Below are 25,718 nucleotides of genomic sequence, written 5' to 3' on the forward strand. Positions count from 1 at the left end.
TCCATGAGTGGGTGTTCTGTGACTAGTGGCTTTGTTTTACGGCCAACGTTGCTGCAGCCATATTAATACAATCCTCGTTTTTAGTGGGTCTGTATTGCTGTAATTCAAAATTGCATTACATTACATTGGGGGGATGATTGGAATGATGTTTTGAAAACCGCACTTCATGAATTAATCTCTGCTCACATGTCCGTGCCCTGTTTGGTTTTACAGGACTCGTGTCAAAGTAGTTATGTGGTCCTGTCTACCGCCTTCTCTCTCCTATCCTCTCTTTCCGCTCTCCCTCCTCTCTCTCTCTCTGAGAAGGAGTCATAGTTTGGCAGATTGTGTCTGGCCAATAAAACATAGGTTTGGGGCTTCTCTCATGGAAATGCACACACAGACACAACATCATGCTTATTGTGCTAGACACTCAGAACTTAGCACCACAGAACTGCTCTGTTCTGCAACTAGCCGTATGCAAGCAGTGAATATTTAATTCTGCACTTCAGCCGAAGCAAGCTGCCCTGCTACTGCTGGCAACATCATTCAGCGACTAGCAAGCATGAATTACTGGAAGTAATTACCACAATTCTCCAGAAAAAGTCTCAGCAAATGCAACCTAGTAAGAAAGACCCTCCATAGTGCAGTGCCTGGTGCTAGCACGGTAACACCAGACCAGTCAAAAGTGTGAATCTCTGCATGGCAACACCAATCCGCTGTGTTAGTTTCGGGAGTTCAACCAATAAGCTGTGAGAGTTTGTGATGCGAAACTAATGTGTGCTATTCGCCTCAGATCATTAGATAAAAAATGCGTTCTCTGAAATTGACTGTAATATCTGATTGCTATAATTCTGTCATGTTGACAGGTTTGTTAATAAGTTGAAGCATCAAGAGAATTGATACACAAACCACGTGTTTGTACAAGGGAAAAAGTGTTTTAACAAAAGGTTTCATACCTTGCAACCTACTTGTGTGAAAACTAACTGTAGTCACAGCACATGCAATTATTTTAGAATGAAAAGGATTGATAAAAGTACGATTTGTAGTCATACTAAAAATCATACTCTTACAATAGCTTGTCATGATAGTAGAAAGAATAGACCTGTGTTGAGATGAACATGGCATGAATTCTGTAGAAAGATTGATATGATAGATTGAGTTGGTGGTTGGAAAACTGTCAGACCTGGAACTGCAGATGTGAAACAGTAAGAGTGAAACAGGACTGAAAATAGTCTCGGTCTTGCCCAAGTTTAGCTACTTCTCATGCTGCTTTCTCTCTCTCCCTCTACGTCTCTCGCTTTTCTTTCATATCTGCCGCAGTATCAACACAGGGAGTTCTGCAATCATTTTTCAATAGAAACATTTCCCTTTGAGTACTCAGCTGGAGAATGTGTCTGGAATGAGCTGTGAATTAGAGTAGTGGGGAGAGAGGGAAGGGAAGGCAGAGAGGGTTTTGGATTTATGATGGCTGTATCTTTCAGGTGACGTTCTTTATAGGGAGGGATAAAGCAGGTGTCGTGGCTGCCATCTGGTCAGCAGGGCTTGTGGTGTAGGCGGATGATGCTCTCTCCTCAATCACCACGCAGTAGAGTGAAATATAGCCTGGCCTTAACCAATGAGCCTGTAGTCTGCCTCACTGTATGAGGCTGATGTAGTACACCAATACAAACCAGTATTTACCATCAGCGGATTTATTGCATAAATACATGATTGATGAACAATGAGCATTTCACAACTGTCATTTGTCAACAGGTAAGAATATGTAGATGGAAATAATTGTGTGTTTGTGGTTGTTGCTTTCCGTCTCCCATCTTATTGTTTCTGTGGTTTCTCTTCAGATGAGACATTGAGGCGCTATTTGTGGGTCTGACATTTCCCTCTTTCTGTCTCTGTGGCCTGTCCGCTCTCTCTACTGTTAGTGTACTGATGTACAGCTCTGAAATACCCTAGGAGTGACTGCAACACTGCAGTAACGTACTCACTAACGGTGTCGGGCCAGCCCCACTGAGAGACTAACTCCCTGCTCACTCTTTCTCTCATTTTCACATTCATTTTATCCCTTTCTATCTATCGTTTCTCAGTTGAATTATATAATTCACCCCCTCGTTTCTTTTCCTTTTAGAACTTCCTCTCACCATTTTGCCCAATGAATGTCTCAGCCTGGGTCGATTTTTATAAAAAGACATTTTTGCAGTGACTAAATGTTCACTTGCCGCGCGTGCACACACAGAATCACATTCCTTCAGCAGTGCATCCTTCTCTGAATTATCTCACCACAGGGTATGATGCTGATGTTTAGGCCCTTACGTCGCTGTGTTTTCCTCCAAAAAGTACACGGGAGAAAAAGCAGTTGTAGCATGAAATAAATCTCACTGCTACAGTTTGGTCAGCCTGAATGAATATGAATCTGACTTGAATCAAAACATTTGGGAAAGCTTTCTCAGTGTACATTTGGTTATCTTAATACCAAAGAAAGACCACAGGGATTATGTGTTAAAAATCACATTATTGTGGCCAATGTCAAAGTTATATCGTTAAATAGGGAAATGGATTGGTTTTGACAATCAAACTGGCTATAGGCCTAGTTAAAGATCCATTTCATGAAATGTTTCATCAGAAAGAGGTATAGATGAAGTAAGCGGAATACTGATGAGCATCAGTTTGAGTTGTTTTTTGGCGGGAATGGTTTCCTTTGTTGGGTAGAGGTATTAGAGTGGGTGTCCTGTGTGTTACTATCTGCTTGGAGACTGCTTAAGGCAGGTCAGGGGGTGGGGTGGGAAGATCTTTGCTCTCTGGGGGAGGGGGGCTGGCCTGGCCTGAGGGGGGACCCAGGTAAACATCCAACAGTGGTGGAGGAATAGCTTCTGGGATATCTGGTGGTGTACGAGAGGGAGAGCGATTTAGAGCATTGTCTGGCCCCAGATCAACAACCTGCAAGGAGGTAGGAGGCTGATGGTCATGGGTGTGTGCTGTGGCAGTGGTCTCTGAAGACGTCGGTGGAGGAGGAGATGAAGAGTTGTCCAGAGGTTGCACCTCCTCAGCCTGGGTCTTTTCTTTGTGCACTGCAGCAGCCCCGTTACTCAGTTGAACATCATCTGAAACAGTCTCTCTTCCGAATGTACTTCCTGTCGGAATCTCACCCATCCGGAATTCCTCGTCAGTCTCCTGGAGCAGAGACAGCCTCTTGGAGAGTTGCTGAGACAGGAAGCCAGAGAAGGAGATTCGATTGGAGCCCCTCAGGTGGTCATCACTGCTATCGTCATTATCCAGTCGAGACTGGACTCCACTGTCCAGAAACGGAGAGGGGCCGGCCCAGGCTGTATTCTGCAGCTGCATCCTCTGATGTCTGCGCTTCGTCACGAAGATGACCCCAAAACTGAGCAACATCAGAACCAGTGTCACACCAATCAGTACAGCCACCACTGTGCCATGGTTCCCAGTTGTTTTGTTCTTGTCTTTGTTTGACATTTTTGACGGAGGTGGCTTTGGTTTATTTTTTGTTGTGGTGGCAGCGGCGACATGTTTTGCAGTGGGGACCATTAGTGGGGATTGGCCCTTGGTGCTGGTAACGGCAATACTAGCAGTAACAGAGGCTGCAGTGGTGGCAAGGGTCTTGGCGGACTGGGTCGACGTCCATGGAGTGGAGATGTGGGTTAAATATTTGGTCATGGCTATAGAGGGAGGTAGGGTGGTGGGTGAAGTGGCAGCACTAGGCAGCTCAGATGGGCCTGTTGGACCTCTTTCAGTGGGGTGTGAAGGGGTTGATTTCCTGCTTGTGACAGGGGCCTGGGAGGGGGTGCTGGGCAATTGAGTTTTCCCACCTGTGTTCAAAGTAAATTCGGCTCTAGTCGGTGTCACTCCAAATCCAACACCAGTTGGCATGGGTCGGATCCTCTCTGTGGAGTCGTTGGACTGCGACATCGGAAGATTGGTTGGACCAGGCCCTGTTTGGATCTCTGTTGGTTGATTTGTTGTCGGTGAGGTTGTTTGAGAGGAAATTGGACTTACTTTGCCCTGGCCTGAGTGTATAACTCGGCTTACCAGAGGCTGATTCCCCATAGTGGGCGAAGTTTCCTCGGCTCCATCTGCTGTGATCTCCACCTTGGAGTTGTTTTTATATCTCGTTGTTTGGGGGTCCTGAGGTGACTGGGACTTCCTCTTTGTGCTTGCACTCAAAGGGTGGATTGAAGGCAGATAAGAGCTGATATATCTGGTGGACACCTGATCTGGAGTCTGTGGTTCACGCTTCACTGTGAACTTCAACTCACCTGAAGGTGCTATGGTGCTATGGTTTCCTTCATCTGGTGCATTGTTGAGGTGCTCTTGTGCCATTTCTAAAGGTGAAACTTTGTCTGAAGTTGCAGTAACCTCACTGCTCCTGAAGTCAGTGGAGTGGCTGTTAGGCTGAGGTATCACTGTGCTATTCAGTCCCAGTGGCAGCATCCACAAAAACAACACAAAAACAAGACGCTTTCTCTCCATTGCTGTTTCCTGTTGTCCTCTGAAATCTGGTGTGTCCTGATGACTGACTGATGAAAAGAAGAAAAGCAAACTTGTCATTACTGTATCGATAAGCATGATTTATCATGAGGAAACAAGGAACATTTCACCATGAAGGGCAACGTGGTGAAATGTTACTGCTACTTTTGGCATTTCCTTCCTCAAACTACAATTCAAAGTAGGCGTAGAAGATTTTTTGACTGTTTTCTGGGGAATCTAACTATATTCTGTTTTTGTCTTATTTCTTTGTAGGAATTAGGGTCATATCTTACACATTAGGATGTCTTTGTCTAATCATTATTGATTAGCTAACATTAGTGATGGTGTGTGTATAATGTGTATTACACCTCCCACAAACAACAACTTTGAAAGTATGTGTTTCAAAGGTTTTTGTTTTAAACAGCTTGCACATTCTCTGGCAAATCACACATGTCGTCGTAAGAGCAACAGATCTCACTATAACTATTTTATATTTATGTTACCCACCCTTAAAGTATGTTGTACTCACCAGAGCCTACACAGGATTTAACCCTAGAATCCTGGCCTTCATTAACCTGCTCCAAGTTCACAAAAAGCAGAATCCCTATATGAGTTGGTGTGTCTCAGCTGGAAGAGGTCTCCTTAGTTTGCTGTACGTGAAGCTCAGATAGCAGCCGCTGTAGAAGGCTGCGAGGCCCTAGTCTGGTATTATACAGAACCTTCTCTTGCCTCACTTGACAGGAAGTGAGAGCTGTGAAACTGAGGTCTGATTACAAATGACACCCTGTTCTTTTTAACACAGAAAATACACAGTGGATGTTTTCATGCAAAACAAATGTACACTTGTAATATTAATATGCACTCTGGGATAGACCCCATTGACGTTTTCCACATTTTGTTACAACCTTATTTTAAAATGGATTAATTTGTTTGTTTCCCCCTCATCAATTTGCACACCCCATAATGACAAAGCAAAATCCTGTTTTTAGATTTTTTTTGCAAATAATATAAGTGTGTGTGTGTGTGTGTGTAAACTCAGCATAAAAATAAACGTCCTCTTACTATCAACTTTATTTTCTACAAACTTAACACGTGTAAATATTTGTATTAACATAAGATTCAACAACTGAGACATAAACTGAACAAGTTCCACAGACATGTAACTAACAGAAATGGAATAAAGTGTCCCTAAACAAGGGGGGGGGGGTCAAAATCAAAAGTAACAGTCGGTATCTGGTGTGGCCACCAGCTGCATGGACTGCACCAGATTTGCCAGTTCTTGCTGTGAGATGTTACCCCGCTCTTCCACCAAGGCACCAGCAAGTTCCCGGACATTTATCAGATCCAACAGGTCCCAGACGGCTCAATGGGATTGAGGTCCGGGCTCTTCGCTGGCCATGGCAGAACACTGACATTCCTGTCTTGCAGTGAATCATGCACAGAACGAGGAGTATGGCTAGTGGCATTGTCATGCTGGAGGGTCATGTCAGGATGAGCCTGCAGGAAGGGTACCCCATGAGGGAGGAGGATGTCTTCCCTGTAACGCACAGCGTTGAGATTGCCTGCCTTGACAACAAGCTCAGTCCGATGATGCTGTGACACACCGCCCCAGACCATGACGGATCCTCCATTATAGGCCTCGGTGTAACGCTCATTCCTTTGTCAATAAACGCAAATCCGACCATCACCCCTGGTGAGACAAAACTGACTCGTCAATGAAGAGCAGTTTTTGCCAGTTCTCTCTGGTCCAGCGACGGTGGGTTTGTGCCCATAGGTGACGTTGTTGCCAGTGATGTCTGGTGGGGACCTGCCTTACAACAGGTTTACAAGCCCTCAGTCCAGCCTCTCTCAGCCTATTGCGGGCAGTCTGAGCACTGATGGAGGGATTGTGCGTTCCTGGTGTAACTCGGGCAGTTGCTGTTGCCATCCTGTACCTGTCCCTCAGGTATGATGTTCGGATGTACCAATCCTGTGCAGGTGTTGTTACACATGGTCTGCCACTGCGAGGACGATCAGCTGTCCGTCCTGTCTCCTTGTAGCGCTGTCTTAGGCGTCTCACAGTACGGAAATTGCAATATATTGCCCTGGCCACATCTGCAGTCCTCATGCCTCCTTGCAGCATGCCTAAGGCACATTCACGCAGATGAGCAGGGACCCTGGGCGTCTTTCTTTTGGTGTTTTTCAGTGTCAGTAGAAAGGCCTCTTTAGCGTCCTAAGTTTTCATAACTGTGACCTTAATTGCCTACCGTCTGTAAGCTGTTACTGTCTTAACGACCGTTCCACAGGTGCATGTTCATTCATTGTTTATGGTTCATTGAACAAGCATGGGAAACGGTGTTTAAACCCTTTACAATGAAGATCTGTGAAGTTATTTGGGTTTAACAAATTATCTTTGAAAGACAGGGTCCTGAAAAAGGGACGTTTCTTTTTTTGCTGACTTTATGTATGTATACAGTTGAAGTCGGAAGTTTACATACACTTAGGTTGGAGTCATTAACTCATTTTTCAACCACTCCACAAATTTCTTGTTAACAAACTATGGTTTTGGCAAGTCAGTTAGGACATCTACTTTGTGCATGTAATTTTTCCAACAATTGTTTACAGACAGATTATTTAACTTATAATTCACTTTATCACAATTCAAGTGGTTCAGAAGTTTACTTACACTAAGTTGACTGTGCCTTTAAACAGTTTGGAAAAATACCTGTGGATGTATTTCAAGGCCTACCTTCAAACTCAGTGCCTCTTTGCTTGACATCATGGGGAAATCAAATGAAATCAGCCAAGGTCTCAGAAAAAGAAATCAGCCAAGGTCTCAGAAAAAAAATTGTAGACCTCCAAGTCTGGTTCATCCTTGGGAGCAATTTCCAAAGGTACCACATTCATCTGTACAAACAATAGTACGCAAGTATAAACACTATGGGACCACACAGCCATCATACTGCTCAGGAAGGGGACGCGTTCTGTCTCTTAGAGATGTACTTTGGTGCAAAAAGTGCAAATCAATCCCAGAACAGCAGCAAAGGACTTCTTGAAGATGCTGGAGGAAACGGGTACAAAAGTATCTATATCCACAGTAAAACGAGTCCTATATCGACATAACCTAAAAGGCCGCACAGCAAGGAAGAAGCCACTGCTCCAAAACCACCATTAAAAAAAGCCAGACTACGGTTTGCAACTGCATGTGGGGACAAAGATTGTACTTTTTGGAGAAATGTCCTCTGGTCTGACGAAACAAAAATAGAACTGTTTGGCCATAATGACCATCGTTATGTTTGGAGGAAAAAGGGGCAGGCTTGCAAGCCAAAGAACACCATCCCAACCGTGAAGCATGGGGGTGGCAACATCTTGTCGTGGGGGTGCTTCACAAAATAGATGGCATCATGAGGATGGGAAATGATGTGGATATATTGAAGCAGCATCTCAAGACATCAGTCAGGTAGTTAAAGCTTGGTCGCAAGTGGGTCTTCCAAATGGATAATGACCCCAAGCATACTTCCAATGTTGTGGCAAAATAGCTTAAGGACAACAAAGTCAAGGTGTTGGAGTGGCCATGACAAAGCCATGACCTCAATCCTACACTAAATGTGTGTGCCGAACTGAAAAAGAGTGTGCGAGCAAGGAGGCCTACAAACCTGACTCAGTTACACCAGCTCTGTCAGGAGGAATGGGCCAAAATTCACCCAACATTTTGTGGGAAGCTTGTGGAAGTCTACCCAAAACGTTTGACCCAAGTTAAACAATTTAAAGGCAATGCTACCAAATACTAATTGAGTGCATGTAAACTTCTGACCCACTGGGAATGTGATGAAAGAAATATAGCTGAAATAAATCATTCTCTCTACTATTATTCTGACATTTCTCATTCTTATAATAAAGTGGTGATCCTAACTGACCTAAGACAGGGAATTTTTACTAGGATTAAATGTAAAAAATTGTGAAACTGAGTTTAAATGTATTTGGCTAAGGTGTATGTAAACTTCCGACTTGAACTGTATGTGTATGTATTTATAAGTATTCAGACCCATTACAGGCAGTGATTACAGACTCAAATCTTCTTTGGTATGAAGCTTCAAGCTTGGCACACCTGTATTTGGGGAGATTCTCCCATTCATCTCTGCAGATCCTCTCAAGCTCTGTCAGGTTGGATGGGGAGTGTCGCTGCATAGCTTTTTTCAGGTCTCTCCAGAGATGCTTGATCGGGTTCATGTCCAAGCTCTGGCTGGGCCGCTCACAGACATTCATAGACTTGTCCCGAACCCACTCCTGCGTTGTCTTGGCTGTGTGCTTAGGGTCGTTGTGCTGTTGGAAGGTGAACCTTCACCCCAGTCTGAAGTCCTGAGCACTCTGGAGCAGGTTTTCATCAAGGATCTCTCTTTACTTTGCTCCATCTTTCCCTCGATCCTGACTAGTCTCTCAGTCCCTGCCGCTGAAAAACATCCCCAAGGAATGATGCTGCCACCGCCGTGCTTCACGGTCAGGATGGTGCCAGGTTTCCTCCAGGCGTGATGCTTGGCATTCTGGCCAAAGAGTTCAATCTGGGTTTCATCAGACCAGAGAATCTTGTTTCTCATGGTCTAAGAGTCTTGAGGTGCCTTTTGGCAAACTCCAAGTGGGCTGTCGTGCCTTACTGAGTGGCTTCCATCTAGCCACATTACCATAAAGACCTAATTGGTGAAGTGCTGCAGAGGTTGTTGTCCTTCTGGAATGTTCTCCCATCTCCACGGAGGAACTCTGGCGCTCTGTCAGAGTGACCATCGGGATCAGCGTGACCTTCGGGTTCTTGGTCACCTCCCTGACCAAGGCCCTTCTCCCCCACTTGCTCAGTGTGGTCGGGCGGCCAGCTCTAGTAAGAGTCTTGGTGGTTCCAAACTTCTTCCATTTAAGAATAGGGACCTTCAATGCTGCAGAAATGTTTTGGTACCCATCCCCAGATCTGTGCCTCATCACAATCCTGTCTCTGAGCTCTACGTACAATTCCTTCGACCCCCATGGCTTGGTTTTTGCTCTGACATGCACTGTCAACTGTGGGACCTTTATATAGACGGGTGTGTGCCTTTCCAAATCATGTCCAATCAATTGAATTTATCACTCCAATTAAGTTGTTGAAACATCTCAAGAATGATCAAAGGACACAGGATCTACCTGAGCTCAATTTCCAATGTCATAGCAAAGGGTCTGAATATTTACGTAAATAAGGTATTTCCTTTTTAATCTTTTTATTTTTATATATTTGCAAACATTTCTAAAAATCTGTTTTTGCCTTGTCATTATGGGGTATTGTGTGTAGATTGATGAGGGAAACATTGTATTTTATCAATTTTAGAATTAGGGTGTAATGTAACAAAATGTGGAAAAGGGAAGGGGTCTGAATATTTTCCAAATGCACTGTAGTTTGTTTCAGACGGTACTGAATGTTGTGGCCTGGGAAGTTTCTGTTGAATAAATAGTTACCTATCACTCCTGCAATGATGGTGTGAAAGTAGTTGGCCACCTTGTTATCTTGCTGCTGAAGCATGTTACATGGGAAATTGTTCAGTTGTCGCTACCAGTCATTCAGTTCAATTATACAGTTGTGTTTGTTTGGTGTCTTTGTGCTATTGGTTTAAAACTTTAAACGAAGTAATAAATAAAACCAAACACAGCATGTTTCTCAGCGGTCCAAATTAAAGGTTCAAGACGTAGTGTCAAAGACGAGCGGTGGTTCGTACAGTGTTTATTTTGAGTTGAATTGTTGAACATGTCTTTCTGTGTAGATTGTGGTTGATGCTTCAGTTTTGCTCTCCTTTTTTTCACATGCCAACAATATAAAGTCCACATTTTTCTTATCGTGTGCTCAGGTTTATATACTGAGTGTACAAAACATTAAGGACACCTGCTCTTTCCATCACATACAGTTCCTTCAGAAAGTATTCATACCTCTTGACTTATTCTAGATTTTGTTTTGTTACAGCCATACATTTCTAAGAGCTTTGCACACCTGGATTGTACAATATTTGCCCATTTTTTTTCTTTTAAAAATTGTTTTACAATTTTGAAATGCTCTGTCAAATTGGTTGTTGATCATTATATGACAACCGTTTCCAAGTCTTGCCATAGATTTTCTAGCAGATATAAGTTAGAACTAAGAACGGCCACTCAGGAATATTCAGTGTTCTTGGTTAGCAACTGCAATGTAGATTTGACCTCGTTTTAGATTATTGTATTTTTGTCCTGCTGAGAGGTGAATTCATCTCCCAGTGTCTGGTGGAAAGCAGACTGAATCAGGTTTTCCTCTAGGATTTTACCGGTGCTTAGCTACATTCCGTTGCTTTTTTGTCCTGAAAACCTCCTCAGTCCTTAACAATTACAAGCATACCCATAACATGATGCAGCCACCACTGTGCTTGAAAATCTGGAGAGTGGTATTCAGTAATGTATTGGATTTGCCCCAAACATTTTGTATTTAGAATAAAAAGTAATTGCTTTGCTTCATTTTTTGCAGTATTACTTTAGTGGCTTGTTGCATACAGGATGCATGTTTTTGAATATTTTTATTTTGTACAGGCTTCCTTCTTTTCACTCTGCCAATAAGGTTAATATTGTGGAGTAACTACAATGTTGTTGATCCATCCTCAGTTTTCTCCTATCATAGCCATTAAACTCTAACTGTTTTAAAGTCACCATTGGCCTCATGGTAAAATCCTTGAACACTTTCCTTCCTCTCCGGCAACTGAGTTAGGAAGGACGCCTGTATCTTTGTAGTGACTGGGTGTATTGATTCACCATCCAAAGCCTAATTAATAAACTCATTTTCAAATGTTTAACCCATGTACCAATAGGTACCCTTCTTTGTGAGACATTGTAAAATCTCCCTGGTTTTTGTGGTTGAATCTGTGTTTTAAAATCCACTGCTCGACTGAGGGACCATGCAGATTAATTGAATGTGTGGGGTACAGAGATGAGGTAGTCATTCGAAAATCATGTTAAACACTATTATTGCACAAGGAGTGAGTCCATGCAACTTATAATGTGACTTGTTAAGCAAATTTTTACTCCTGAACCTATTTAAGCTTGCCATAACAAAGGGGTTGAATACTTATTGACTCAAGACATTTCAGCTTTTCACTTTCCTCACACCACTAGGCATGTTCTCTTGATCCTGTGGTACTTCCAGACATGAATCCCTGGAGCTGGAACTCAGCATCTGCATAGTCATTTCGCCATACTTATTGACTCAAGACATTTCAGCTTTTCATTTTTAATTAATTTGTAAAAAAATCTGCAAAAACATTTCCACTTTGACATAATGGGGTGTATTGTGTGTCGGCCAATGACAAAATATCTCAATTGAATCTATTTTAAATTGAAGCTGTAACACAAAATGTGGGAAAAGGAGTATGAAATACTTTCTGAATGCACTGTAGACTGACTAGGTGAATCCAGGTGAAAGCTAGTATCACTTATTGCAATGCATGACTTTACCCTTGGTTCTTCATCAGGTCTTTGTTCTTCAATACAGTTGGTGTCAACATAAAGCATCTTCAGTCAACCTAATCTAGTACACAGATTTTGTTAATATATGAATTAAACAATTGTTTTTTAAAAACTCCCCAAGGGGCTATTTTCCTGATAGACATCCTCTTCTGTAATTGACTATATTAAAACACTTGGTCCTAATAATAATATAACCTATTAAACTAGTGCCAGGATATTTGTTTACAGTAATGGAATCATTTCTCATCTATTTCACTGCTGTCCTTGTACTCATGCAACCTCCTGTATTTGTGGTCCACCGTTTCTGAAGCTGTTGTCTAAACACTTGTGTTCTTACTCCATCAATTCAAAACAAGAATGCCATTCATTCACACATGTTCACAAAACTGCCATTTATTTGGGTTGTGGCATTTAAACAAATATTGTAATTTTACAGAAAAGAGAAAAGAAGTTAGACTTAGTAGAGAGGAGTGGAAACAAAAGAGTTAGGAGTTCTGTGACTGGACTGCTTGACTGACACGTGAAGGTTGAGGGGGAGACTTATTAATTCAACAAGTAGGCTTGGCAGGCCCAATGCCGTCTCTGTGCCCAGCCAAGGATGGCACCAAGATGTTCAAAGTCTACCCTTGGTATAGTATTTGTGCATGGAATCACTTCAGATGAAAGGAAGGAAGTTCACATCAAGTTGGTGGAAAGTAATAATTCTAACTGATCTCACATCTGATGAGCAAGCATGTTGGCATATTTGAGTGTTTTATTATTATATATTTTTTAATACAGGTAGACAGGACAGTTAGATTGGACAACATATATTATAAAATGTTTGACATTTAATGTCTTGGGGAGAAGCGACCACATTCAGTTATATATATGGGAGAAAATGTTTGAGTGCTTGTTTGCTGAGAAGGAATCTTTTAGCCAACAGTGTCAATAGAGACGGGGCTTCCATTCTATTACATATTGTAGTTGAGAGTACAACCAGTCCAAAACCAGGTATCTCAATTTGACGCGTGTCCATCTTCAACAAAATATACTTTCTACTTAAGCTTAATACCCTTTTATTACACTTAGTTAATCAAATATTCTCAGTACTACTGCCATTATGTGAAGTTGGAAAAGTGTACTGCGAACATGATCGAATTGGGCAGTTAAGAGCATTGGGCCAGTAACCAAAAGGTCACTGTTTTCAATCCCATAGCCGACTAGGTGACAAATCTGTCTATATGCCCTTGAGCAAGGCACTTTACCCTAGTTGCTCCTGTAAGTCACTCTGGATAAGAGCTTCTGCTAAATGACTCAAATGTAAAATATGTGACCCACCCGTACAAAGATCCTGAACCTTCGTAGTAAGTGTAATTAACTTGGGCAGTTGGCAGTAGTGTGCTGTTTGTAGCACATTATTTCAAACGAATGTCTTGCTGCTCCCAACAGCCTATTCAAATGTTCTCTATGGAAATCAATTTGAGACAAAATCATTCCAAATTACATCAGATTAATGCAGTTTACAAAGCAAATATGTAAAAGCTCCTAAAATTGATTACATATAGCTGGAGTACTTATAAAAAAGAACAAATACTCTTTGTTTTGACTTGAGGCACAAGACTGGAGCTGATCTGGCCTGTTTATCTATGCCTGAGTGAAGTTCAGCTCCGAGCCAGGCCATGGCTCTCTGAGGCTGGAGAGGGAGTGCATGCAATGCTCTACTCACACCACTAGGGGCATGTTCTCTAGATCCTGGGGGATTTCCAGACACAAATCCCTGGAGCTGGAACTCTGCATCTGCATGGCCATTTCGCCAGTTGTTCCCACATCCCCCATTTGGCCCCTGACCCCTTCTGCCTGCTCCTCCTCCCTTTCCTCCTTCTCTTCTTCCCCCTGCTCTTCATCCTCTTCTCCATCCACACGGACCTCCTCCAACATGACACTGGTATCGCAGGGCCCCACTATGCCCCTCTCAGAGTGCTCCGTGTCCCAGTAGCCCGCGCCACTCACCAGGTCCACGTTACTGCGGGCAGGGCGAGGGGCACGGGCCTGGCGCCTAAGACTGCACACCTGGGAGGCCAGGACCACAGTAGAGACGAGCAGAACCAGGACCAGGCCCCCGGCGCAGGTCACCACTATGAAGCCCAACTGGGGCTTGATGAGGCAGCCTGTGGTGGCCTCTGTGGGAGAGCTGGAGGTGTTTTCCTCTTGGGTAATGGAGGTTATGTCAGTTGGATATATGGCATTAGTGGTCTGAGGCTGAGTAATGCTGGTGTGTGAAGCTTGTCCAATCAGAAGGAAGAAGAGAAGATGGAGAGATATTCTGGAGCCTTCCATTCTTCAGTTTCTCTGAAATGGTAGGATAGGAAGAGAATAGCTTCTGTTGTTCATGCCAGCAAACAGTCTCTGTATTGTGACATTTTGTTAATGTTTGAATATAGTTCTAGAAATTGTGAGTTACGTGCTTGGGGTCTGCAGAGTTATTGCAGGGTGTCGTTTTTTTTTGGGGGGGGGGGGGTTTACAGTAGGAAAGAGGAGAATATCTTCTTTCTAATAACTTTTTCTCAACTCCTAATATTGAGCAAATGACACTCATTGGAGTCTGACAAAGGCTTTGAAAAAGCACCCGCGAGTACCAGTAGCGGCAAGAGCCGCTGGCTGCTGGTAGGCTTTCTTGACTTGGACATTTTTGCCAACACATGGCTAACCTTTGTTTAACCAGATAAGCAGCTGCTATCAGCGAAAATGTGTTTGGAGTTACCTTTCTAGCAATAGGCTATGTTATAGTTTACATTTTCTCTTCCAATTATAATGTGGGGAGGTCAAAATAATGGAAAACTGTCTAGCAAATCTATGAATTTAAAAAAAGATTACTTCTCCCTGCCATTATCATTCACCTGATAAAACAAGATGTGATTTATAAAAATAAAAAAATCTAACTAGCCCAGTTAAGTCTTTCACTCACTGTCACAGTACAATTTACTCAAAATGAATGAATCAGTCAATATGTTACTGAAGTAGACCGATACACTTGCTTTACCATAAATAATAACTTATAGCAAGTTAGTTCTATGCAATACCTTTCAGGAAGGTGATACAATAAATACATGTCAGAATAAGCTAGATGTCTTTTAGTAAAACATTTTACAAATCATGGTTTTGTCGTTTTCATTGCGATGTCCACTAAAATAAACAATCTTACCACAAAAACACATCTATTTAGTCATTCCTTTTTTTTTATACAATGTATGTTGGAGATTGTATGGGCATCTCTTACCTGGGCAAGGGCACAGCCTTAGAGCGCTTGTGTGTGAGAGAGAGAGCGAGAGTGGCAAGGTTAACTGGACTAGGAAGATGTCAGTATAAGGAGCGGGCGGGCGTGTGTGTCTGTCAGAGGAAGCACCTGCTGCGACCCAAGCCTCTTGAGATGCACACACTTCCTATCGCCCCTCGGGTCTTTTTCTGACTTAGTTATTTCTAGGCTCCTTGGACCTCCACCGCTACAGCATACAGATGTCTCGCATGCTGCAAGAGGAAAGAGACAGAGAAGGGTGTATGTAAAGTAGTTTAGGTTTACAATTCAGTCCGAGGCTACCAGTAAATGACACTAATAATACTGCTGTTGATTTACGTTTTTGTTGTTATTTTGACATGGTTATGCTGAGACCAAGAAGAGCCTGTAACAACAAAAACGTTGTCTATGAAGTTGCTTTCAGAATGAGATGAATTTCAATTTTTTCCTGTATGACTCCACCGTCAGACTGTTCTCTCTAAATTAAAGAGACCAGAAAATACCAGTGTCTTTTTGGATAATTAAACCGGTAAAGGTCTTTCTTTTTAGAGGTTGACCTGGCTTACAGAGAAGTGCACTTTCTACCTCCTCTTCCATCAGACCTATCCTTAACTTCTACCACCACCTCTTCCATCAGACCTATCCTTAACATCTACCACCTCCTCTTCCATCAGACCTATCCTTAACTTCTACTACCACCTCTTCTTCCATCAGACCTATCCTTAACTTCTACCACCACCTCTTCCATCAGACCTATCCTTAACATCTACCACCTCCTCTTCCATCAGACCTATCCTTAACTTCTACCACCACCTCTTCCATCAGACCTATCCTCAACATCTACCACCTCCTCTTCCATCAGACCTATCCTTAACTTCTACCACCACCTCTTCTTCCATCAGACCTATCCTTAACTTCTACCACCACCTCTTCCATCAGACCTATCCTTAACTTCTACCACCACCTCTTCCATCAGACCTATCCTTAACTTCTACCACCACCTCTTCCATCAGACCTATCCTGAACTTCTCTTTCCCTTCTCTTCCCGCAGGTTTAAGACAGGCCAGATCAACGGAGACCTTCTAATCTACCATGTGCTGCTGACCCTGAAGCCTTACTACGCCAAGCCCTACGATATTATAGTGGACCTGACCCACGTGGGTCCCAGCAACCGCTTCAAGACAGACTTCTTGTCCAAGTGGTTTGTGGTGTTCCCGGGCTTCGCATACAAGAACGTGGTGGTGGTCTACGTGTACAACTGCAACACGTGGGTGAGGGAGTACACCAAGTACCACGAGAGGCTGCTGACAGGCCTGAAGGGCAGCAAGCGGGTGCAGTTCATCGACTCGCCGGCACGGTTGGCGGAGCACGTAGAGGCAGAGCAGCAGAAACTCCCCGCAGCCACGCTTGCCCTGGAAGAGGACCTCAAGGTGTTTCACAACGCCCTCAAACTGGCCCACAAGGACACCAAGGTCTCCATCAAGGTCAGTAGCACAGTGGTCCGTGTGTAACCCTAGCATTAACCCTAACTTTCAAACTGGCCTACAGGGACAACAAGGTATGGGGAACTGGGTTGTATGAAGGGCAGGTGGGAACATGGAGAATTGTTTACTCAAAGGTCCAATGGAGCTGGGTTTTTTTTTTATCTCTATCAAATCATTTCTGGGTAACAATTGTGGAACCTTACTGTGATTGTTTTAAATTAAAAGGGTCAAAAAGGGCCTCCCGAGTGGCACAGCTGTCTAAGGCACTGCTTGAAGCGTCACTACACAGGCTGTGAGACCCATGAGGCGGCGCACAATTGGCCGAGCGTCGTCCGGGTTAGGGGAGGGTTTGGCTGACCGGGATGTCTTTGTCCCATCGCGCTCTAGCGACTCCTTGTGGCGGGCTAACCACCTGCAAGCTGACTTCGGTCTCCAGTTGTACTGTGTTTCCTCCGACACATTGGTGAGGCTGGCTTCCGGGTTAAGCAAGCAGTTTGTCAAGAAGCAGTGCAGCTTGACAGGGTCGTGTTTCAGAGGATGCATGGCTCTCGACCGTCGCTTCTCCCGAGTCCTTACCGGAGTTGCAGGGATGGGACAAGACTGTAACTACCAATTGGATATCACAAAATTGGGAAGAAAAGGGGTAAAAATGAAATGTATATATATATATTGTCAACAAGAAAATCTTAGCGAAGGGCAAGTTCTCAGCATTCATTTTGATAGAACTGTCTGGGAGTGGTCCAAGTGGGCAGGGGAAAACAACTGAAATGATGCTGTTATTGTCAGAGTTTTGGAACTCCTGTTTTGTTTTGGAACTAATTTACAGCATGGTAAGGTCACATCTCCATCGCACCAAAACAGGCTGAAATTTCAGGTAGTCTTACATTAAAAAGGCCTCATTTTCACATTCCAACCTCAGTGTAGAAATATAAATATTTATATAAACTCAGCAAAAAAAGAAACGTCCCTTTTTCCGGTCTTTCAAATATAATTTGTAAAAATCCAAATTACTTCTGTGGCAGACCATGTGTAACAACACCTGCACAGGATTGGTACATCCGAACATCATACCTGCGGAACAGGTACAGGATGGCAACAACAACTGCATGATTTACGCCAGGAACGCACAATCCCTCCATCAGTGCTCAGACTGTCCGCAATAGTCTGAGAGAGACTGGACTGAGGGCTTGTTGGCCTGTTGTAAGGCAGGTCCTCACCAGACATCACCGGCAACAACGTCGCCTATGGGCACAAACCCACCATTGCTGGACCAGACAGGACTGGCAAAAAGTGCTCTTCACTGACGAGTCGCGGTTTTGTCTCACCAGGGGGGATGTTCGGATTCGTGTTTATTGTCGAAGGAATGAGCGTTACACCGAGGCCTGTACTCTGGAGCGGGATCGATTTGGAGGTGGAGGGTCCGTCATGGTCTGGGGCGGTGCGTCACAGCATCATCGGACTGAGCTTGTTGTCATTGCAGGCAATCTCAACGCTGTGCGTTACAGGGAAGACATCCTCCTCCCTCATGGGGTACCCTTCCTGCAGGCTCATCCTGACATGACCCTCCAGCATGACAATGCCACCAGCCATACTCCTCGTTCTGTGCATGATTCACTGCAAGACAGGAATGTCAGTGTTCTGCCATGGCCAGCAAAGAGCCCGGATCTCAATCCCATTGAGCACGTCTGGGACCTGTTGGATCGGAGGGTGAGGGCTAGAGCCATTCCCCACAGAAATGTCCGGGAACTTGCAGGTGCCTTGGTGGAAGAGTGGGGTAACATCTCACAGCAAGGACTGGCAAATCTGGTGCAGTCCATCTGGAGGAGATGCAATGCAGTGTGGCCACCAGCTGCATTGACTGTTACTTTTGATTTAGACCCCCCATTTGTTCAGGGACACATTATTCCATTTCTGTTAGTCACATGTCTGGGGAACGTGTTCAGTTTACGTCTCAGTTGTTGAATCTTATGATCATACAAATATTTACACATGTTAAGTTTGCCGAAAATAAACGCAGTTGACTGTGAGGACGTTTCTTTTTTTTGCTGAGTTTATATATAACACAGGAAAATCACGTTTTTTACTTCTCTGGGCCTCAATCAATTATATAGATTAGTTTGTTGCCAAAGGGAAAGTAGAAGGTTGAATTGATTGGCTGTTGAGTCCTGCTTTGTGTAGCAACATGAGACAGGTGGTCTGTGTTGTCATTGTTGACATGTACACACTTTTATCTCAACAACAACCCTCCCTATTATCGCAGGTGGGCTCCACGGCCGTCCAGGTGACATCAGCAGAGCGTACCCGTGTCCTGGGTCAGTCCGTGTTCCTCAATGATGTGTACTATGCCTCTGAAATCGAGGAGATCTGCCTGGTGGACGAGACCCAGTTCACCCTGACCATGGCCAACCAGGGCACACCCCTCACCTTCATGCACCAGGAGTGTGATGCCATCGTCCAGTCCATCATCCACATCAGGACGCGCTGGGAGCTGTCACAGCCAGACTCCATCCCCCAGCACACCAAGATCAGGCCCAAAGATGTGCCGGGTACCCTGCTGAACCTCGCCCTACTCAACCTGGGCAGCTCCGACCCCAGCCTCAGGTCAGACATTCAACATGGCTAAACACTATAGCTTCTAGTGAATTCTGGGAAATGTAGTCCCATGGATATCTCGGGGGGGTCAATCAGAACAGGTCTTGGTGTAGCGTGATCTCTTAAATATGAGCAGTAGCTAAATACAACAATTGATTTACAACTTCTTCAACCAACTTCCTGATTGGAAATGGAATATAGCTAACTGTCCCCTCTACAGGTCTGCAGCCTACAACCTGCTGTGTGCCTTAACCTGCACCTTCAACCTGAAGATTGAGGGCCAGCTGCTGGAGACCTCAGGCCTGTGTATCCCTGCCAACAACACCCTCTTCATAGTCTCCATCAGCAAGACGCTGGCCGCCAACGAACCACACCTCACCCTGGAGTTCCTGGAGGAGTGCATCTCCGGCTTCAGCAAGTCTAGTGAGTCTAGAACATGAATACACAGAAACACACATACTCACAAATGCTTTGACTGAAATTCATTCCAAAAGATGCCCTCTCACTCTTTCTCACTTTTCTCAGTCAAACCCACTCGCCCACTTTCTCTTTTACAGACTGAAACTCTTACTTACTCTCAACACACAAATGCATTTGTGGGGGACCTGTTTGATTGCCTTATCCATCAGTGTGCATTGAGCCATGGCTCTGGAGCTCTCAGTGTGGGTGTCATTCATCCACACGCCAACCTCTGTTCCTCAACACTGTAGCAACAACAGAGGAGCTGGTGTTATCCAACCTCTGTTCCTCAACACTGTAGCAACAACAGAGGAGCTGGTGTTATCCAACCTCTGTTCCTCAACGCTGTAGCAACAACAGAGGAGCTGGTGTTATCCAACCTCTGTTCCTCAACACTGTAGCAACAACAGAGGAGCTGGTGTTATCCAGCCTCTGTTCCTCAACACTGTAGCAACAACAGAGGAGCTGGTGTTATCCAGCCTCTGTTCCTCAACGCTGTAGCAACAACAGAGGAGCTGGTGTTATCCAACCTCTGTTCCTCAACACTGTAGCAACAACAGAGGAGCTGGTGTTATCCAACCTCTGTTCCTCAACGCTGTAGCAACAACAGAGGAGCTGGTGTTATCCAACCTCTGTTCCTCAACGCTGTAGCAACAACAGAGGAGCTGGTGTTATCCAACCTCTGTTCCTCAACACTGTAGCAACAACAGAGGAGCTGGTGTTATCCAACCTCTGTTCCTCAACACTGTAGCAACAACAGAGGAGCTGGTGTTATCCAGCCTCTGTTCCTCAACACTGTAGCAACAACAGAGGAGCTGGTGTTATCCAGCCTCTGTTCCTCAACGCTGTAGCAACAACAGAGGAGCTGGTGTTATCCAACCTCTGTTCCTCAACACTGTAGCAACAACAGAGGAGCTGGTGTTATCCAACCTCTGTTCCTCAACGCTGTAGCAACAACAGAGGAGCTAGTGTTATCCAACCTCTGTTCCTCAACGCTGTAGCAACAACAGAGGAGCTGGTGTTATCCAACCTCTGTTCCTCAACACTGTAGCAACAACAGAGGAGCTGGTGTTATCCAACCTCTGTTCCTCAACACTGTAGCAACAACAGAGGAGCTGGTGTTATCCAACCTCTAAGTGTGTGTGTGTGTGTGTGTGTGTGTGTAGGTATTGAGCTGAAACACCTGTGTCTGGAGTACATGACCCCCTGGCTGCTCAACCTGGTGAGGTTCTGTAAGCACAACGACGACGCCAAGCGCCAGCGGGTCAGCGCCATCTTGGATAAGCTCATCACCATGACCATCAACGAGAAGCAAATGTACCCCTCTATACAGGCCAAGATCTGGGGCAGCCTCGGCCAGGTGAGAGTCACCACACACACACTTTCGCTCTCAAACACTCACGTATGCATACACACCAGTTGTTTGACTCTTAGTTACATTTTAGTCAAACACTCTTATCTTAGAGGGCATATGTTTGCTTAATGTACTGTTAAATGTCTCCAAGCTCAATAACAACTGCCCATGTTGGCTTTCTCAGAAATGTAGGCTGACAGAGATGGGAGGCAGTCAGGTAGAAGATAGGGTGGGATCTTTTACATTTGTATAGGCACAGGGAATGGTTTATGAATCCAACATGCCAAATCACAGCCAGTGTTTGTCAATATAAACATTTTTATTTATATTTTATTATTGAAGGTATCGAAATGACAACTCTGGGGTTGAAAGTGTTCTTCCTAAATATCATTATCTACGTTCTAAAAGTTTCATTGCTTGTCTCAGATGACTGCAATATAGACATCTGAACATAGCTATCTCCATAGATAATAAACAACATGCTGTACACTCATGGTAGTGTCTTTCACACCCAATCTATTTCTTTGACATCTTTTCGGGGTGGTGAACAAGTGAACACTGTGGGGAGAAAGGCAGTTCCTTGTGTCTGATTTTGTGACCTGTCAATTCTACATAATGCATTTATTTCTGAACAGTCCCTTACGTTTAGCCCCAATGAATGCAACCCAGATTGTATATGACCTGTGACCTCTGCCCTCAGATAACGGACCTACTGGACGTGGTGTTGGACAGCTTCATCAAGACCAGCGCTACAGGAGGCCTGGGCTCCATCAAGGCTGAGGTCATGGCTGACACGGCTGTGGCTCTGGCCTCAGGGAACGTCAAACTGGTCTCCAGCAAGGTGGGTATCGACACTTTTAGCTAGTTTATGAGGCTAACACATGCTAACTGGGCGAACAGTTTTCAATGGACAAATGGCTAACAGTTTTTCCTGTCAGTCTCATGTTAACAATGACAGGGTAACATGGATAGGCTAGCGTTCCTGCACTGGGAACAGTCCTCTGTGTTAGTCATGTTAACAATGACAGGGTAACATGGATAGGCTAGTGTTCCTGCACTGGGAACAGTCCTCTGTGTTAGTCATGTTAACAATGACAGGGTAACATGGATAGGCTAGTGTTCCTGCACTGGGAACAGTCCTCTGTGTTAGTCATGTTAACAATGACAGGGTAACATGGATAGGCTAGCGTTCCTGCACTGGGAACAGTCCTCTGTGTTAGTCATGTTAACAATGACAGGGTAACATGGATAGGCTAGTGTTCCTGCACTGGGAACAGTCTTCTGTGTTAGTCATGTTAACAATTACAGGGTAACATGGATAGGCTAGCGTTCCTGCACTGGGAACAGTCCTCTGTGTTAGTCATGTTAACAATGACAGGGTAACATGGATAGGCTAGTGTTCCTGCACTGGGAACAGTCTTCTGTGTTAGTCATGTTAACAATTACAGGGTAACATGGATAGGCTAGTGTTCCTGCACTGGGAACACTCCTCTGTGTTAGTCTCATGCTAACACAACAAGTACTCCCCCGTGTCAAGCCCTGCATCCAAACATGGATGACGTCACTGTCCTTATCCTCAATGAACCCTCTGGTCACTGGCCGCTTTCCTCTCAAAAACTTCACAATGTCACTAACTCAAAGTAAACTTTAGTAAAAAACTGTTAGTATATTAATCACGGCCAAACAGTCCCAAGAGAGATTTTCTAAATCATCATTTTGGATTAAGCAAAGAAATATTCCTGTGTTATCAATATTATTATGCAGACAGTTTTAGTATGATATGAAGATACACTTTGTCCCAGACAACATGTATTCATCAAAAATGTCCTCCAAACAAACAACATTTACATTTAAATTGATTAATACTTACCAATTTAGTTTAGTTACGACTTCTCTCCACTTACATAATCCAAACTGACCGAATCATCAACTCAATGTCCATCATCTGTGAGCTGTTTATCCCAATTCTCCCTCTTACTGAGATAGAAACACACAAACCCTCAGAGCCCAGGCAGACAATAGTAAGCCAGGCCCTCGCTCCTATTAAAGCAGACACTGTAAAGCATGGCAGTGAATGGTCGTCATTGTGAAGATGTTTTGCTAAGGGACAGCAAACACAGTGCTCTTTTAGTTGAAGTATCACAGCACCCATCTTACTCATTTACATCTATTTAAGTGACTAATCAATGACTTTAAGCTTGACATTTGATTAGTAATTTGCAGGGTTTGTGTGTTGTGATTTAGTGGTCTTAATGTACATGTTGTTTGGTTGGCATGGCCCAGCCACTACTGATGTCATGACAGGCCAGCTTTTGGGGACAAAGGGGACTTTGTCTGGTCCCTTGGGCCTATTTGTCACCCGAGGCTTGAGACAATGATGTTTGATTTTACACATCTAATCCCTGCCATCTTCTCTCTGCCTCCTATTATGCCAACATCCAAAAATACATCTGAAGTTTGTTTAGGGATACTGATCGCTTTTAAAAGAAATAATCCAAACAGGTGATTCTCTTGGCAGATATTCATTCTGTTGATGTTAACATCATCAGTAAGCAAAACGTTCTGTCCAAACACCAAGTATATGATGTCATATCACTGACAACCTTTTTTCATACCTCATAATGATTGGTTATCGCCACACACCGTCTGACCAGGTGATTGGCCGGATGTGTAAGATCATCGACAAGACGTGTCTGTCTCCCACGCCCACCCTGGAGCAGCACCTGATGTGGGATGACATCGCCATCCTGGCCCGTTACATGCTGATGTTGTCCTTCAACAACTCTCTGGACGTAGCAGCTCACCTGCCCTACCTGTTCCACGTGGTCACTCTGCTGGTGGCCACCGGCCCCCTGTCCCTCCGCGCCTCCACACACGGCCTGGTCATCAACATAATCCACTCTCTCTGCACCTGCTCCCAGCTCAACTTCAGAGGTGAGGAAGCACACCTTATCTACCCTGCAGTCTATATACCATCTGTAGTTAAACAGCATACCTTCCCTGATCATTAATGTGTAGGGATGCCACTGGGCTGCCTTGCAAGTAATATGGAACTGAGAGACCTAACGTAAACACAGCATGCAGTGAACCATGAAACTGCTTCAATAGAGGTAGATTTGTGTTGTTTTTATTTGCTATAGATATCAGTGTTCAGGGTTTCTCCTTCCAGAGGAGACCAAGCAGGTCCTGAGGCTGAGCCTGACAGAGTTCTCCCTGCCTAAGTTCTACCTGCTGTTCGGCATCAGTAAGGTCAAGTCTGCTGCGGTCATCGCCTTCCGCTCCAGCTACCGCGACCGCTCCTTCTCCCCCGGCTCCTACGAGAGGGAGACCTTCGCCCTCTCCTCCCTGGAGACCGTCACTGAGGCCCTGCTGGAGATCATGGAGGTGAGGGAGACACAGACATTACTTGATATATTGTGCTTCATGTATACAGTATAATGTCCAGAATACATGCACAATCCCAGTGTCTGACTGAATGTGTTCTCTCCTGAAAGGCGTGCATGAGGGACATCTCAGTGTGTAAGTGGCTGGACCAGTGGACCGAGCTGGCTCAGAAGTATGTTGTTCATTTTCACCACTATCACTGAATATATACACACTCTTTTGTGCACATCTCAAATGCCACCTATGTTGTCCACCAGGTTTGCTTTCCAGTACAACCCGTCCCTGCAGCCCAGAGCCCTGGTGGTGTTTGGCTGCATCAGTAAGAGGGTGACCCACGGCCAGATCAAACAGATCATCAGGATCCTCAGCAAGGCCAGCCCCCTGCTCAGCATAGACCGGGTGGGTCCACACACACACACACACACTCACTCAACACCACCCCTCAATCTGTATTTTACCTTTCCTTAGCTGAGTCTGTACAGGCTGCCTGTGGGCTCTTATCTGCATTATGCAGAGAGCTGAGTGTTTGAGTGCACCAACCTACTAATCCCCTAGCTAACATAATGAAAGCTATGAAATACTCTCTCCCTCCTCATCTCTCCCCTGCTACTCTCCCTCTCTCTTTCTCTCTCCTGCTCTCTCCTTTCTTTCTTTCTTTCTTTCTTTCTTTCTTTCTTTCTTTCTCTCTCTCACCCCACCACCTCTCTTTCACTCCGTTGTTCATTCTCTACTAATGAATGGCTCTTCTTCTCTTCCTCCACAGGGGCTGGAGAGCTGCTTAAAGGGATCTGATAACTACAACAGCCAGGTGCTGATTGAGGCCACAGTCATCGCTCTGACGAAGCTGCAGCCCCTTCTCAACAAGGTACACAAACCGCAAACACAGAACACATGCAATACATCATCTGATCGTCTGTGGTCTACTGCTTGTCAAATCAAAGTGTATTGGTCACGTACACAGATTTGCAGATGTGATCGCAGGTGCAGCGAAATGCTTGTGTTCTACTATTCAATAAAGAACCCAGCTGTAAGTTGTTGGTTCGTGAGTTTTAATATCAATTTGGAATTGGAGCACGGCTAGGTTTGTTGTGTGTTAATGTGCTTAGTGCTGTTCCCGTATTTAATGTGTGTAACGTCATGGTTATAAGCTGTGTTCCTCCAGGACTCCCCCATGCACAAGGCTGTGTTCTGGGTGGCTGTGGCTGTGCTGCAGCTGGATGAAGTCAACCTGTAC

General features: G+C 44.5%; 3 protein-coding genes across 11 annotated transcripts in view; 1 reads left to right on the forward strand and 2 right to left on the reverse strand.

The window, feature by feature from the left end:
* Positions 1-25,718, forward strand: part of LOC106581254 (neurofibromin) — a 108,471-nt gene that overhangs the window by 57,735 nt on the left and 25,018 nt on the right. For 7 of the 9 annotated variants that reach the window (XM_014163189.3, XM_014163195.3, XM_014163192.3 and 4 more), the window contains 11 exons: positions 16,263-16,695; positions 18,956-19,296; positions 19,508-19,710; positions 20,913-21,106; positions 21,801-21,941; positions 23,755-24,034; positions 24,270-24,484; positions 24,595-24,656; positions 24,742-24,883; positions 25,248-25,349; positions 25,647-25,718. The exon at positions 25,647-25,718 is cut by the window's right edge and continues 69 nt beyond it. In XM_014163189.3, coding sequence (XP_014018664.2) covers positions 16,263-16,695; positions 18,956-19,296; positions 19,508-19,710; positions 20,913-21,106; positions 21,801-21,941; positions 23,755-24,034; positions 24,270-24,484; positions 24,595-24,656; positions 24,742-24,883; positions 25,248-25,349; positions 25,647-25,718 — 2,185 coding nt within the window. Of the gene's footprint in view, positions 1-16,262; positions 16,696-18,955; positions 19,297-19,507; positions 19,711-20,912; positions 21,107-21,800; positions 21,942-23,754; positions 24,035-24,240; positions 24,485-24,594; positions 24,657-24,741; positions 24,884-25,247; positions 25,351-25,646 lie in introns of those variants that run through there. The other 2 variants (XR_001323054.3, XM_082966711.1) reach the window with 2 other exon arrangements.
* evi2b (ecotropic viral integration site 2B) lies at positions 2,461-5,221 on the reverse strand. Its single transcript, XM_014163202.3, has 2 exons — positions 4,991-5,221; positions 2,461-4,511 (listed from the first exon to the last, which is right to left on the reverse strand). The coding sequence occupies exon 2, from the start codon at positions 4,462-4,464 to the stop codon at positions 2,734-2,736; it is 1,731 nt and encodes a 576-aa protein (XP_014018677.1). The 5' UTR covers positions 4,465-4,511; positions 4,991-5,221; the 3' UTR covers positions 2,461-2,733.
* On the reverse strand, positions 12,315-23,102 carry LOC106581262 (uncharacterized). The gene is made up of 3 exons (XM_014163212.3): positions 22,971-23,102; positions 15,197-15,444; positions 12,315-14,268 (listed from the first exon to the last, which is right to left on the reverse strand). The coding sequence occupies exon 3, from the start codon at positions 14,254-14,256 to the stop codon at positions 13,642-13,644; it is 615 nt and encodes a 204-aa protein (XP_014018687.1). The 5' UTR covers positions 14,257-14,268; positions 15,197-15,444; positions 22,971-23,102; the 3' UTR covers positions 12,315-13,641.

The sequence above is a fragment of the Salmo salar genome, chromosome 20 (assembly GCF_965601325.2).
Source record: "Salmo salar chromosome 20, fSalSal1, whole genome shotgun sequence".
NCBI lineage: Eukaryota > Metazoa > Chordata > Actinopteri > Salmoniformes > Salmonidae > Salmo > Salmo salar.

Bases quoted from the DNA above. Each gene is read 5' to 3' on its own strand.
- evi2b (XM_014163202.3), bottom strand. From the start codon at position 4,464: ATGGAGAGAAAGCGTCTTGTTTTTGTGTTGTTTTTGTGGATGCTGCCA.
- LOC106581262 (XM_014163212.3), bottom strand. From the start codon at position 14,256: ATGGAAGGCTCCAGAATATCTCTCCATCTTCTCTTCTTCCTTCTGATT.